This window comes from Podarcis pityusensis (assembly GCF_964106645.2).
Source record: "Podarcis pityusensis genome assembly, chromosome: 1".
NCBI classification, from domain to species: Eukaryota; Metazoa; Chordata; class Lepidosauria; order Squamata; family Lacertidae; genus Podarcis; species Podarcis pityusensis.
The window spans coordinates 85616137-85630931 of NC_138028.1; the positions used below are offsets into that span (position 1 = coordinate 85616137).

At 47.8% G+C, this 14795-nt stretch overlaps 1 protein-coding gene across 7 annotated transcripts in view; it reads right to left on the reverse strand.

The window, feature by feature from the left end:
- ASIC4 (acid sensing ion channel subunit family member 4) overlaps positions 1–14795 on the reverse strand; it is a 222074-nt gene that overhangs the window by 19683 nt on the left and 187596 nt on the right. For 5 of the 7 annotated variants that reach the window (XM_080977009.1, XM_080977011.1, XM_080977012.1 and 2 more), the window contains exons 2-7: positions 7208–7352; positions 5861–5988; positions 3220–3379; positions 1657–1713; positions 841–994; positions 595–686 (exon numbers count right to left, since the gene is read on the reverse strand). In XM_080977009.1, coding sequence (XP_080833135.1) covers positions 595–686; positions 841–994; positions 1657–1713; positions 3220–3379; positions 5861–5988; positions 7208–7352 — 736 coding nt within the window. Of the gene's footprint in view, positions 1–594; positions 687–840; positions 995–1656; positions 1714–3219; positions 3380–5860; positions 5989–7207; positions 7353–10026; positions 10681–14795 lie in introns of those variants that run through there. The other 2 variants (XM_080977010.1, XM_080977013.1) reach the window with 2 other exon arrangements.

Genomic DNA, 14795 nt, shown 5'->3' on the forward strand with positions numbered 1-14795 from the left:
TTTCCTTCAGGGTTAGCTTCCTGCGCCTTTTGAAAGCAATGGGCACCAGGGTCCTTCTAGCACTGGAGGAAAAGGTTGGAGGAAGACCTCATGGAGAGGATGAAGTAGGTGTGTGAGCACAGCTGCTATGGGAGTAGTACCTCCCTGCACACTGGTTGGGTGCCCAGCAGGGAGTAAGGCGGCACAGGCCTCAAAGTGTGGTGTGTCAGGGAGAAGGGGGGTGGGGCTCTATAAAGTCCAGGCCAGGCGCCTTCTTGCTGTGGCGGCTTGTCAAAAGAGGGAACTGCTGTTGGGCCTGCATTGCTGGCACCACCAGTGATGGAGTCCAGAAGTAAGTACTGCAGCAAACAGCCAGAGATGCTGTCAGATGACAGGGAAAGGCCAATGAGGTGACACCTGTGTTGCCATAAAAACTTGGGATTTTGGTGAGCCCACGTCATGTCTCTGTCTCAGCAACATAAGGTGTGAATCGCAAACAGGTTCTTGCCCATTTGCCTGCCTGCCTGTGTAGCTTCCTTCTCGAAGCTTGCTTTGCCTCAAGAGCACTAGCCCTAACCAAAGGAAGGTGGCAGGTAGGGGAGCAGATTCACTCACCAAGAAGCCCTGCCAGGTTGTATGCCCTCTTCTGCTCAATCGCCTCATAGTTCAGTGCCTCAAAGAAGATGTCCAGCACCAAGAAGTTCTCCCTAAGGGGAGTTGGGAAGGGGAGAGAAAGGATTCAGAGGCTGAGCCGGCTCATATATTCCTCCAACCCAGTTCCCTCCTAGCCCATTTTTGTTTATAATGTTCTGGTGCTTCTCCCACAGCCTGTGGGCTGCGCATCAGCAACAGGGCACTCACCGGATGTAGGTCTCATTGCGGTTATACTTGCGAGCAAGGTACCGGGCCGAGCCCTTGTTGGGCATGCGCACCATGGAGATCTCCTTGCCGTAGCGGGTCAAGTTGCAGGGCGTGGGGCAGACACAGCGCTCCTGGGAATCCTCAACTGCTGTATCTGTGAGCAGAGAGCCGCACGTCAGGCAGGATAAGAACACTTTGGAACAGCAATCAAATGAGCCATTGCCTGCTCATCCCTGCCATGGCAAAAGACCCACAGCCTATTGAGGCAATGTCTCATGGTCTAGAAATCCTCTTGGGACTCCTGTTGGGATACGAACACGTGTCTGAGAGGGTCAGTGGAGCCCTCGATGCAGCCCAACAACCATGCCTCTCCATCACACCCCAGGGTGACAGCTGCCCTCCTCTCCTCTGTACCAGCCCACTAGACCTCAGCTGAGGGATTGTGGTATTAGCCTCCCTGACTCTTCCTCACAAACCACCATACTAAACTTGCTTGACTTATGATAGAACTGTTAATTTGTTTTTATTGGACCAGTTTTTGTAATGTTGTATATTGTTGTTTTTCCCCTCTGATTATTACTTTCTTTCCTGCTCTGGGATTGAAAATATTCCATGAAGAGCACACTATAAACGCTGTAAAACAAACAACAAAACAAACAAAAACTGTTCAGCCTTATCGCTTAATGGCTTAAGCCATCAAACACCCAGCTGTGTCTACAACAATTAATAGGGGTTCCCCTTCCGTTCTACCGGCTGACTAGATCCTCTCCCCCCAGGTCCCTCATCAGGCTGCTCAGTATCTGCTGAAGCACTTACCTAGTGTATGGTCAGCACATTCAATGTAAACGTTGGGCGAGCAGATGGTTTCGTTACCTGATGGAGAAGGACCTGGTTAGTGAGATACAGAGTTGGGTCCTCTCCTCACCCCAATTCAAGTTCATGCTCTTACTCGGTGGTGTTAAGAGAGAAGGTTGGTCACTTCATTAGGCAATTATAGGCAATTGCCTAGGATTGCTGACGGAAGGGCTTCCCCCTTGCAGATTGCTATTTGCTCTGATTCAGCAGTAAAAACAAGGGTTTTCCCAGGGAAAGTGCAGAGACAAAAAAAACAAAACAAAACAAAACAAAACCACTCGGACACAGAGCTTTAAAGCCTAGAAATGCCACACAAAAGGAAGTCTGGATGAGTCCTGAGCTGACGATGGACTGAAATTTAACGGGGACACTGTAGTAGTAAATTTCCTGTATTGATAAGACGTTCTAGAGTTGGATGGGACCTCAGTGGCCACCTAGTCCAACTCTTCATTGGATACAGGAAATCCACTGCTACGACATTCCTGGTAGGTGACCTTTCAACCTCAGTTTAAAAGCCTCTAATGAAGGAAAGCCCTTCTCCTCACAGCTTCCAAGGCAGTCTGTTTCACTCTCAAACAGTGCGTACAGCCAGGAAGTTTTTCCTAACATTTAGTTGAAATCCCCTTTCTTGTAATCTGATTGGGGTCCTGCCCTCTGGAGCAACAGGGAACAAATTTGCTCCATCATCTATGTGACAGCCTTCAAATAACTGAAGATGGCTATTGTATCACCTCTTAATCATCTCTTCTCCACGTTAAACATACATACCCAAGACCTCCCAGGACTTCATTGTCAGATTGATCGCTCTCTAGATGGGGGTTTGTGGACTTCAGTCCACTTCATGTGATGAGATGCCCTGGAAGGTGGCAGATGGCTGTTGGGGGGGGGTGGAGACTGAAGGAGGCAGAACAGCTGCTGGTGTGGAAGGCAAGGGAAAGCTACAGCCAGCCCAACACATTCCAGGGGCTGGGCCAGAGGAGACATAATTTGAATGATCTTTTCCTAAGGTGCTCACATGCCTGCATGGAGTCGCTATGGAGGGTCACACTTCTGCTCCAGTAGGGAGATCTCAGGGCAAAGATCTGCACTATGGGCAAGTTGAGTCACAATTACCAGGGGCTTATGCAAGAGAGTCTCTTCTCCCACAAGTAACTTGAGTGTGTCAGGGATCCTAATACCCAAGAAGGCATAGAATATGGCAGTGCAAAGAGGCTGAGAGCAGGGTGGGTATGTGCGAGTGCTACCTCTATGTCTCCCCCAGCTCCTGTCTCTTTAATAACTGTATGACACACACAAAAATTTCCTGGCACACAAATGGATTATGGGGAAAGCTTCACTTGCTTGGCTGCCAAATGTCTGGCTGCTCCATTAAAGGAACAAGAGCAGTCCAGGAAAATGACAACAGTGTCAAAATAGCACATGGCAGAAATGAATTCATATTCCAGCACATCAACGAGGCAGCAAAAGGAGAGAGTCCTGGAGTCCGTGGGACTTAAGGGGAGGGGTGGTGGTGGGTCACCTTACCTGGCATGTGCACCATGCGGCACTGGCAGTTCCGCACCACAGCCTCCTTCTCACACTGCAGCCTGCAAGCAGCAATACTGTAGCTCTCGTAGCCGGGCAGAACCTGTTCCCCCTTCACGCTGGCCCGGCAGCTGCCCCAGGGCTGGGGCAGGTACGTCAGCTGCAGGAGAAGGCGGGCAGGCTAAGAGCCAAGAGAAAGTGGCGCCCTGGCCAGCTGGGGGACCAAGAATGCCTCTCTCAATGCAGCTCTGGGGCAGGGAGTTTTGCTCTCACTGAAGCCCATTTCCCAGCTCAGCTCTCCAGGCCCCATCCGCTCCCAATGTCCCACAAGCTCAGCTGTAAATAACCCTAGTGGTGCTTGGTTTTTGCCCCCCATCAGCATGGAAGTTCAAACCACCAGCGAGCTCTGTATTAATGGGAATACAGTTGCATCAGATTTTACAGATTTGCTTGACATTTCGGAGTGTGCACGCTTTGTACTCTCACTACAGATCTGCAGAATGAATCTAACACAGTTTTCATTTGAGCCATGGAAAAGGGCAGTTCTTCATACAGATCTAGTGCAGTGGCTAAGGAAGTCTGCAGTTCAAATCTCAAATCAAGAACAAGCTCCCATAAGGAAGTCATTGTCCTCACAGCCTCTGCACTCTTTTCCCTTCCAATGTGCTCTATTAAGACACCAGCCCAACTTACAGGAATGTTGTGTAAGGGCTAGTGAGATAAAGTACTCAGTACCTTGTACTACATTATCAATAACGTGTACCTTGAATACTTGAAATGTGCTATATAAATACTAAGCATAAGCCCTACAAAGGCAGGTGATTGGTGTGTGAGGGGGGTGGTATTTCAAGATCAATATCTAATGAGAAAGCCTACATGATGTGATGTGATCAACTTCTTTCTGACAGATGCTGGCAGAATGCAAAGAAATGAGCCTTCAAATGACAAATGTTGATTTAACACTTTTTTTACGGTGATTTTTTCTTTCATTCATTGTAATGCTGTGAAATTCTTTGATGAATAATCAGAGTTGCCACCCAGCTAGATGGAAAAAGGATTGCTCATCTGCATATGCCAATTCATTGATATGTATGAAAAATTTTAAACTGCTCACTGCCTTGTGCTGAAGCTGAGCTAAAATTAAAACAAAGCTAGGTAGAGTTTAATTTGAACATGGTGGAGGAAGGAAATGAGGCACTAAATTGACACAGTTCAATGCAATTAATGTAACGTCTGATAAAGGAATGCTTCTAAAAGGACGGCAGCTGTCTTGCATTTTTTTGGGTCTGAAATAAGCTTCTGCAATTCATTCTGATTATGGGAACCGTGTTTTGCCATTTCAGATTTTCCCTCTGATTCCAATGCCTGTGAAGAAACAATCATTTAAGGTGGGAAACTCAATGGTGCACCCAAACCCTGCAGAAAGCAGGACTAAATTCATCACACATTGACTGAGGCATGGGGAGCTCAATCCTGCCTGGTCGCTATCTTCCCCCAACCCTGTGGGCCAACCTTGACAGGTGGGCAGGACAATCCACACATCAATCATATGACATCATTATGACATCATATGATTGATGTGTGGGTGGTCCTGCCCACCTGACAAAGATTGCCGGTTGGGAAGGGGTAGATAAAGATCTGGCCTGATGAGCCAAAAAGGCTGCCCCCTCCTGATTTAGGCATTTCTTCCCGGAGCACTGAGAAAATCAGCACCTTATATTTACACTACAGATTTATATTGCTTTTATGTCATATTAACTTTCATGGCTCCCCCAAAGAAACCTAGGAATTGTAGTTTGGTTAGGTGCTGAGATTTTTCTTTCCTAAGATTCTTATTACTCTATTGAATTACAAATGTCACAGTTCCCTGGAAAGATGGAATAACCATTAAACCAGTTTAAGTGTATAGATTTGCTTCTCCTCATTAGAAAGCACAAAACAATCCCTGCAAAAGATCTGTAAACACTTCAGTGTCTTCATTCAAACTGCATTAGAGTTAGCTGAGAAGTTGTGGAGTTTGCTGAATAGCATTAAGATGTGCTGTGCTGCTGGGGTTTTTTTCCAGATGTCAGCAAGCAGACCTATCATTTATATTTAACTTCTCTGCAAGCAATCATCTGATTTTTTAAAAATCCTGGTTGACCCATTGTCCAGCCTGCTAAGTGGAGGTCACTGTAACAGCATCACATCTGGTTGCTATCTATAGGCTAGGGTCTGGTGGGAGAGATATTGAGGTTGTCCAATTCTCCTCATTCCAACTAGCCCGAATGAACCAGACCAGGTAAGAGTCCTGTGTCCTAGGCTATCAAATGCCTGTTACAGTGACATTCAAGTCCAGATCCTTTTGGGATGTTTGACTAGCATATCATTAAAGCCACTGCTTAGTCCTCCTCTCTAACAGCTCATAGGGAGGTTCTAGGGATAAACATTCACTGACTGGGAGCAATGCTTAATCCTTACTCAATGTGACTATGACACTTTGCATCCACCTGTCCCTGCCAGAGGCCTATCTCTCTATGCCCCCTTACTGTTATCAGACCCCACACAATATCTAGTCTCACTTTTCCCAAAAAGCTGGAGCCCTTTTCTCCTCACACCCCACCAGCCCTGCACTCATCTCCCCTTGTCTCATGGTCTTTACCCTCTGTTCCTGGCAGGACACAAAGGTCTGGAAACCTGGAGAGACTCCAAACCCCAGTTGGTGGATGTAGGGTGGCTCATCTTGGCTGTGGATCTGTACTCGAATTCCGGCTTCAAATGATGTCTCATCTGCAAGTGGAAGGAATGAGGCCATAGTTAAGGAAGGTTTTGCTAGACCTTAGCTGAATAAATTTAGCCATGTAATTTAATGAGATCTTCATGCATTCATACACTCCTGTCCTTTCCAACCATTGTGAGCAGAGCAGCTGATTGACGCCTAATCAAGTGGGGACTCTTGATTTTATTAAAAGCATTAATAAAACAAATAGCTCTGGTTACTGCTATGTATTATAATTTTTAAAAATATCACAAATGTGCTGCCAGGAGCATCCATTTGAATATGCCAGCACATCAGTGTCTTAAACTGGTCATCTTGGTGACATTTTTTTTAATTGTAATATACAGTATAGTAATTAGGGCATCTGGTTGTTTGATGAATGCTTTTTATGTTTGTATATTTGTAATGAATAATTTTCTTATTGTGCTTCCTAACTCTTTGATTAGGGTGTAGAACTTGGTTTTTTTTAGGTGCTCTTTCCCTTGAAAAAATGTTGGTGAACCTCTAGTTACTTTCACAAAACTGCAGCTACCCCTCCTGCTCACTCCCACTGGCTTCTGGGGGTAGATAGTGCCATCAATGAGCCATATAAGAGGGAATCTGTTATCAGGAGAGTGAGGACTGAGGTAGGCAGAGAGAAGGGGAGCTGGGGAGCAAGGAGATTAGAGCTGCTGGCACAGTGACTCCATCATTTTAGCCCAGTAGCAGAACACATGTTCTGCATCCTGAAGGCACTAGGTTCAATCCCTGACATCTCCAGGCAAGGCTGGGAACACCCCTCCTTTGAAACCCTGGAGGGCTTCTGAAATTCAGAATGGGCAATAATAAACTGTATCAGGCATGGGAAGCCTTTTTCAGCCTGATGGTTGTTGCCTCGTGGGAAACCTTTTCCAGGTGTCGCAGGCCAGTGGTGGGCAGGGTAACGGAAGTCCAGTCCCACACAAGTCAGAGGTTTCTATGCCTTCATCGCTCCATCCAGGCAAGTGAAAGGCATTATTGCAGTTCAAGGACACATTACAGTCGGGCAAAAGAAATGAAGGTGGTTATGGACCATGGCTGTGAGGGATGTGGCCTGGGAAGAATTCCTAGGGACAGTCAAAGGCCTGGAGGGCTGCAATTGGCCCCCAGGCCTGAGCACACATACCCCTTGCGCTAGAAGGCGCAATTGTCTAATTTGTTGTAGGGCAGCGTCCTATGTTTCTACGTCCTTTGCACTCTCCCAGCTCTTACTGGTCTCTCTCCAGATGGGCAGGTACTCCTCCTGCTGGATGTCCAACATAATCTCCAACCCGTTGCCCATCCCACTCTGGCGAGTCACTCGTGGTTTGTTCCGGTCGCCATTGAATGTGTAGCACTTCCCATAGCGTGTGTAGACCTGGGGAGAAAGGGGCAGATTAGAGAAAGGGCCCATCATGCCTAGAAGCCTAACAAATACTGTGCATGCCAGCGTAGCCAGAAGGAGCAGGAAGCTTCCCCACTCAACTCTGCCAAGGCCTTTGACCCAGAATTGGAACAACCCCTCTGCTATTCCAGCTTCTGGCTTATCCTTTACTCTGCCTCCATTTTACAATGGCTTCTTCCCCTGACAAGATCTATGAGCTCTGCCTGCCTAAGTTGTAAGCCCTACAAGGTACTGGGGGAGAAGTTTCTCAGGCATAGGAGAGAGCTGGGTATAAAAATCCTGCCTGAACCCAATACACCATATAGCTGGAAGGAGGGAGGCACACACAACTGAAAAAGAGGGTGTCAGATTCTTCAGAGAATCAGAGGACATGTCCTGCTTGCAGTCTTCCCAAAGGCACCTGGCTGTCCACTGTGACAAACAGCAGGATGGACTAGAGAGGCATTTGATCTGATCCAGCACAGCTCTTGTGAGTTCATGGCATACATTGTATTTCAGGAAATAAGTGGATAAATGGTACTTGACCCTTGGAGACTAAGCGGGGGCAGGACAGTGGTGGGGAGATACAGCTACAGAGGCAAAGAATATACCAGCAGGGCCACTTCATCTCAGGACAAGGTTGGGACTGAAAATAACCAAGGGGAATAAACCTCAAAGTCAGCGTCTGATACATCACCCGTGTTGGTCCCAAGCTGTGATGGTGCCCCCTCCCACATCAAGGACCCTCAAAAAGCCCAGCTGCTCCCTCAAATCATTCTGAAACAAGCACTTCCCGCTTTGTGTTTACCAGGTTGGGTCAGCATACTGACCCCAATCACTCTACAGCAACTAACTCTTTCTTTGGCCACCACTATTCTGGTGGTACTGAACCCTTTGGGATCCATCAGCAATATTTAGGATTGGTTTATTTCTACAGTGTCCAGATACACACAATAATTTGACCGTCTTAGGTCAACACCTTAAGCCACACAGAAATTAACAGTTTGTGCCAAAGCAAACAAGTAGTTTTTTAAAGTGAGATGATGATAGGTACAAGAGGAATGCTGTTAAAAACACTAGGGAGAGGCAATATTGATCGGCAGGAAAACAAAACTAAAATAGCCGATATTTCTTTCTCAAACATCCCCCCCCAAAAAAACCCCCCAGTATACTTAGATCTAACTTTAGATTTCATAGTACCTCAGTCCATTGCAGTGGGATTCATCACTTGCAGCAGAAAAACAACCATCCACTGCCACCAAACGTTTACCTTGTCTGCCTCAAGCCTTGTAATTCTCTCTTCCTCCTTCTGGGTTGCCCCATGAGGTCTCCCTGCCCTCTCTCTTATGAAATTCCATCAGCCTAAGCCGCCTTAGGGCATCACACAATAACCAGGGAGCAGGGCTGTGTTACTGGCCCTTGCTTGGCATTGGGTACACTGCTGAGCTTGCCCCTGAAAGTCTTTCTGTTGGCATGGACATCTGTACTGAAGAAACCTCCATGTGAGAGATTGTGCTATTGATGCAGAAGGCCTTCTTGGATGGGGTATCATCATCATCATCATCATCATCATTGGGACACCTTTCTGGTTGGAAGTGCCAATCACCTGGAAGCCTCCACACCAGCAACTGCTCATGTGTAGGCTTCTTCAATGCTTATATCTATGAACAGCCATCCTGGAGCAGAACAGAATGCCTGGTGGCAGAGGCAGGACCAGCAACATTGTGCTGCTCTCCAATAATTGCACAATGTTCTATTCACACAACTGACACATGCAGGTGACTCTAGCTTATCCACTTTCCCTATCTGTGATTAGCACCCATTCACAAAGTATGGCTTTGATGAGTATTTTTCAGACTTCCACCCTGCAGGAGATATTTTCCAGAGTGATTCATCTGCCATGGAACCTCTCAGCAGCTGCCATGGAACTCCTACACATTGCAGAAGATGCTGGAGCATGTTCCAAGGTGCAGGCAATCCCCAAAGAAGCCTGTGTGTATATGTGTGTGTGTGCATTCGCGCCCCAGACTGTCACAGTCACTTTGGACCAGCTGCCAAGTCAAATGCGACTAAGAGGATAAGGGGAGCAAATACCCTCATGGCAACAGATCCTGGCTGTTGCAAGTGCTATGTTTGTTCTGCAGCTCAGCAACACAAATCTTGAAGCCAATTGCCTGATGATCAAAGAGAGGCAGCAACAGTCTAGATTGAGACAGTGTCTCTGGCAAGCGAATGAATGTTGTCTCCCCACAACATAGGAAGGAACTGAACCCAGGGACTTTTGCAGAGTCAAAGTGAATGGACCACGAGTTTCCCTGACGGAGGCTCTGCTATATCTTCATCTAGGGTGCAGTTTGCTCCCTTGCATCTGCACCCTTAGGGCACACAAGTTGAAACCTTTTAATTCTGGATTGATTTGTTAAAATCAAATGACTACCACCAACCAATTCAAGCTGCTAATGCAGATGAGAGCTGCTACACTGCTATTCAAACATGCATTGAAAAAGCAAACATATCCTCTAACTCTTCCCTGTTCCCTATTGCATATACATACAAAAATTGATTCCAAGTGTTTTAAGAAGGATGTAATCTGTTTTCCTGACTATTCATCCTTACAGCCTCTTTACCCCACCTCCCCAGGTCCTGGTGCAGAACGGAAGCCACTCACAGGGGTGAAGTCTTGAGCTCCGCAAGGTTTGCCCTGGAAGTGGCAATCCAGCAGCATGTCCTCAATCTGATGTCCCATGCGATGGAAGAAACTCTCCATTGTATGTGGAGAGAGGCGTGATGGCAGGAACCGGGTGTAGTTGGCCAGGCGGCTAAGCCAGGGGCGCTGCTCTTCTGGCAACTCCTCCAAGACGCTGGGAAGCAGGGAGTGGTTCTTGTAGGTCAGCCCCAGCCAGTGTCCTACTGAGTACAAATCCGGCCTGGTGAGCTGGAGGAAGCGTGCTGCGTTATGGTTGCAGAAGGTGACCGCTGGGAACTGCATCCAGGGGGACCAGCTCATGCGGGCTCTGGTGTGCACTGGTTTAGCATGCAGGTACTGTATCCGGTTGGCTGACCATGTGCACAGCAACCCCAGCGATGTCAAGAAAGCCCCGCTCCAGAACAGACGCTGTGCCCAGGACTGCTGGCGTGAGCCCATGTAGTGCAGCCCGTGCAGCTTGGTCGCACGCAGGAAGCGGGAGGTGAGCTGAGCCAGGGAGCCGTCCAAGTTGGGCACAGGAGGGGACCCATCTGGGCAGCAGGACAAGGGCATCTTCACCACAGCTGAGAAACCCCCGGCTCAACGGATGACGATGGGCAGAACGGAGCCCTGAGGCTGAGTGTCCTAGATCTTCCCAGGGGCTCCACCCGAGGGAAGTCAATATCATCATCTGCAATGTTTTCCTTTCTGCAGGGAGCCCCCCATCCCCTCCACCACAGTGAGCCAATTGTGTCAGATGCCACTGGCTGCTCTGTGATGAGCGAAGGAAGGGGTGGATCCCAGCAGCAACACCCCTCCCTTTGCCCTTAATACTTCAAACACCCATTTCTATCTCAGGTAAGAGACGGCTGAAGGTGCTGTCGCATCTCCTGGGGACGGGGTGTGTGTGTGCATGCATCACCCCACATTATTTGTTTTTTTAATTGCCTACAGTAACCTTGTGTTCGGCCAGCGCACTCAACAATTACCTGCTAGTCAGGACCCCTCCTCAAGACAGAGCACTTTTGCCCCTAGGCATTGTTAGCCTGAGCTACCCTCTGGTTGTGTCTAAATTGCTAGGTTTGGGTGCCAGATCCCCTGCTTGCCAGTTCCAAAGGATTCTGTGTCTGCCTCTCAAAATCAAATCTCTTGGGCCTATACCAAGTGTGATCGACCCCTTAGCCAACCCCAATACATCTGTAGAGACAGAGTTAGGAGACTGCAACCAGTTCGGTCACACTGAGTGCAAAGCCTTGGGAGGCGCTGCAACTATGATACAGTGGTACCTTGGGTTATATACGCTTCAGGTTACAGACTCCGCTAACCCAGAAATAGTACCTCAGGTTAAGAACTTTGCTTCAGGATGAGAACAGAAATCATGCTCTGGCAGCACGGCAGCAGCAGAAGGCCCCATTAGCTAAAGTGGTACCTCAGGTTAAGAACAGTTTCAGGTTAAGAACGGACCTCCGGAACGAATTAAGTACTTAACCCAAGGTCTGCCACTAACATCTTCCCCTCCCTGTGATTTGATTTAGAACCCATTACATTCCAGATTCTATGCTTCCTCCACCTCAATCTTATGCACCTGCACCATTTGCCAATAGGACCATTTAATCAATACGGCCTCCACTATGTGGGAGGGGGAGCTTGTCTACAGTGTTCAAAGGGAACCACTGTCATTTCCCTGCAGATACTTTGGCAGCACAGAAGCCTCATTTGCTAGTGTGATGCAGTGACAAGAGTTTTACAGGGTGTCCTCCCCAGCATCAAGCACAGCAGAGTACTGAGTTTTCAGAGGCCCCTTATGAATGTCAAGAGCCTGAAACTACTACTGTCCATTCAGCTGAGTAGCCCAGGAGTGTGTGGTGTGGCTTGTACCACCACCACTCTTAAAGTGATTGGTAGCCAAGGTGGTGCCTTCCAGATATTATTGGACTCCCACTCCCATTTGTTGTTGTTTAGTCGTTTAGTCGTGTCCAACTCTTCGTGACCCAATGGACCAGAGCACACCAGGCACTCCTATCTTCCACTGCCTCCTGCAGTTTGGTCGAACTCATGCTAGTAGCTTCAAGAATACTGTCCAACCATCTCATCCTCTGTCGTCCCCTTCTCCTTGTGCCCTCCATCTTTCCCAACATCAGGGTCTTTTCCAGAGAGTCTTCTCTTCTCATGAAGTGGCCAAAGTATTGGAGCCTCAGCTTCATGATCTGTCCTTCCAGTGAGCACTCAGGGCTGATTTCCTTAAGAATGGATAGGCTTGATCTTCTTGCAGTCCATGGGACTCTCAAGAGTCTCCTCCAGCACCATAATTAAAAAGCATCAAATCTCTGGCAATCGGCCTTCTTTATGGTCCAGCTCTCACTTCCATACATCATTACTGGGAAAACCATAGCTTTAACTATACGGACCTTTGTTGGCAAGGTGATGGCTCTGCTCTTTAAGATGCTGTCTAGTCCCAACCAGCATAGCCATTGGTCAGGAATGAGGGAGCTGTAGCCCAACAACATCAGGAGGTCCACAGGTTGTCATCCCCCCCCACGCACTACGTTTCGTTAACTGTGTTTGTGTTCTGATCCATGTATATGATACTTTTTTATGCCAATAAAGGAGATTGATTGATTGCTGGAGAATACTCCCCCGAGGGAATATTCAGTGAAATGTCCCTCATCCCTACCTTAATTCGCCCATGAATAGGTGGAGAACTGAAGGTGATGGCACCATGTTTTCATATCAGTGTAAGAAGCTGTGGGCTTGGCTCTTGCTTTTTCCAGTCCTTCTCTCCATTATTTCACCCAAGGAGTTCAAAATGGCACACAGAAGTTTCCCCTCTCCCCACTTTATCCTCAGAACAACCCTGTGAGGTAAGTTAGGCTGAGAGACTATGGCTGGCTCAAGGTCACTCAGTGAGTTTTCTGGCTAAGAGAGGACTTGAATACTGGCTTCCCAGGTTTACCCACTGCTTTTTTGGGGGGGGGGGGGTGCTTCCTCAGCTGCTGGGGAATTCTGCCTTCCCAATCCACTCTGCTCTGGGAGAATATTCAGCAAAATGCCTTCCCTCCAACTTTGCTTCCAGCAAATATGGAGGAGAATTTTGGGAGGCCTTTTTTGCTCAGACTTAGAACATTTCACTTGGCTTCACAGAACAGGCAGTAAAGGTATCATGAACAGAATAATTCAGACGGCAAGTCCCCAACCCCTCTTTTCAAATCCAGCTGAGAAAAACAGGAATCAAACTTTATGCTGTATCAAAGTTCTCTCTGGCCACGCCTGACAGGCAATGGCAAAGTACAGGCCTGAGGCTGTCTTGTCATGGCTCCATGCCTCTTTCCTTCTCTGCCGCCCTACCACATTAACCCAGCACAGTTTGAACCCATTCTGATGCCATTCTGTGAAGTTTTCCCATCCTCCCTTTCCTTCTCTTCCCTTCCTCCCACCCCAGCCCCTTGCCTCTGTGCACTAAGCTTTACTTCTACAAAGCTGTAGTGCTCCCAAGAAGATACATATACTTTTCCTTTTCAGGCATCTATGCTGAACCCTTAGGCGTCAAGGGTGGGCCAGGGTGGGGGCAGGGTGCATCACCTTCTCATGATTAATTGTGAAGAGGGTTCACATCAGCTCAGTTCACTGCCAGATTCTGGTGTGGGGTAAAATACACTGCCAGTTTCTCTCAAACTTGGCCATACTGACTCCATCCACAAATATAGCATCCCCTCCTCCACCACTGAGACAATTCCTACTCCACTGGGTAAGGAAGGGCCTGTGGCTCAGAAGACCCACTTGCCACACAAATGAGGAGGGAGACAATGTCTCCCAGCAATCTGACAATGGCAAAGACTTTCCTAGGGCTTATTAAACGCTTCCCACATGAATATTAATCTGTTCCAGTGGAATGCCAATGGCTCGCCTTGCAAGGTCATCTCCAAGAACTTGAGGCCCTCAGATGAAGCTAAATGATGGAAGATTCAGGACAAACATTAAAAAATAAATAAATACTTATTCACACAGCACTTACAGTTACATTTAGGAATACACTCACACAAGAAATGGTATTGGTTACCCATTTTAAGAGGATAAAGCTACTAGCCACAATGGTTATGTTCTATCTCCACTGTTGGAAACAGCAGGAGGAATTTAGCATAGCACTATGGCAATTGTTCTTTCAATGTAAGCTTTTCAGCTTGTCAGATGGAACAACACCCTCCCACCTCCCCACCCCCGATGTGCAGTTTTGGGGGTTCTCCTGATCACCCCCCAAACCAATTGTGTGTGTGTTTGTATGTGCAGGGGGAGGGGAAGCCCCACTATGCTAATGGAAATCCTTGCCCTGGCTTCCTCTAGTGCAGGGGTAGGCAACCTAAGGTGCAGCCCAACCGCCTTCTAAATCCAGCCCACGGATGGTCCGGGAATCAGTTTTTACATGAGTAGAATGTGTCCTTTTATTTAAAATGCATCTTGGGTTATTTGTAGGGCATAGGAATTCGTTCACCCCCCCCCCCAAAAAAAATTATAGTCCGGCCCTCCACAAGGTCTGAGGGACAGTGGACCGGCCCATGGCTGAAAAAGGTTGCTGACCCCTGCTCTAGTGGGACTAGTTAGTTGAATTCCACTCAGTATACCTCTGGGTACCAGTTGCGGGTGAGCAAAAGTGGAAAGCGAGTGCCATTGCCCTCAAGTCCTGATCCTATTCTCCCCATAGAGATCTGGTTGGCCTCTGTGAGAACAGAATACTGGGCTAGATGGGACACTGGCCT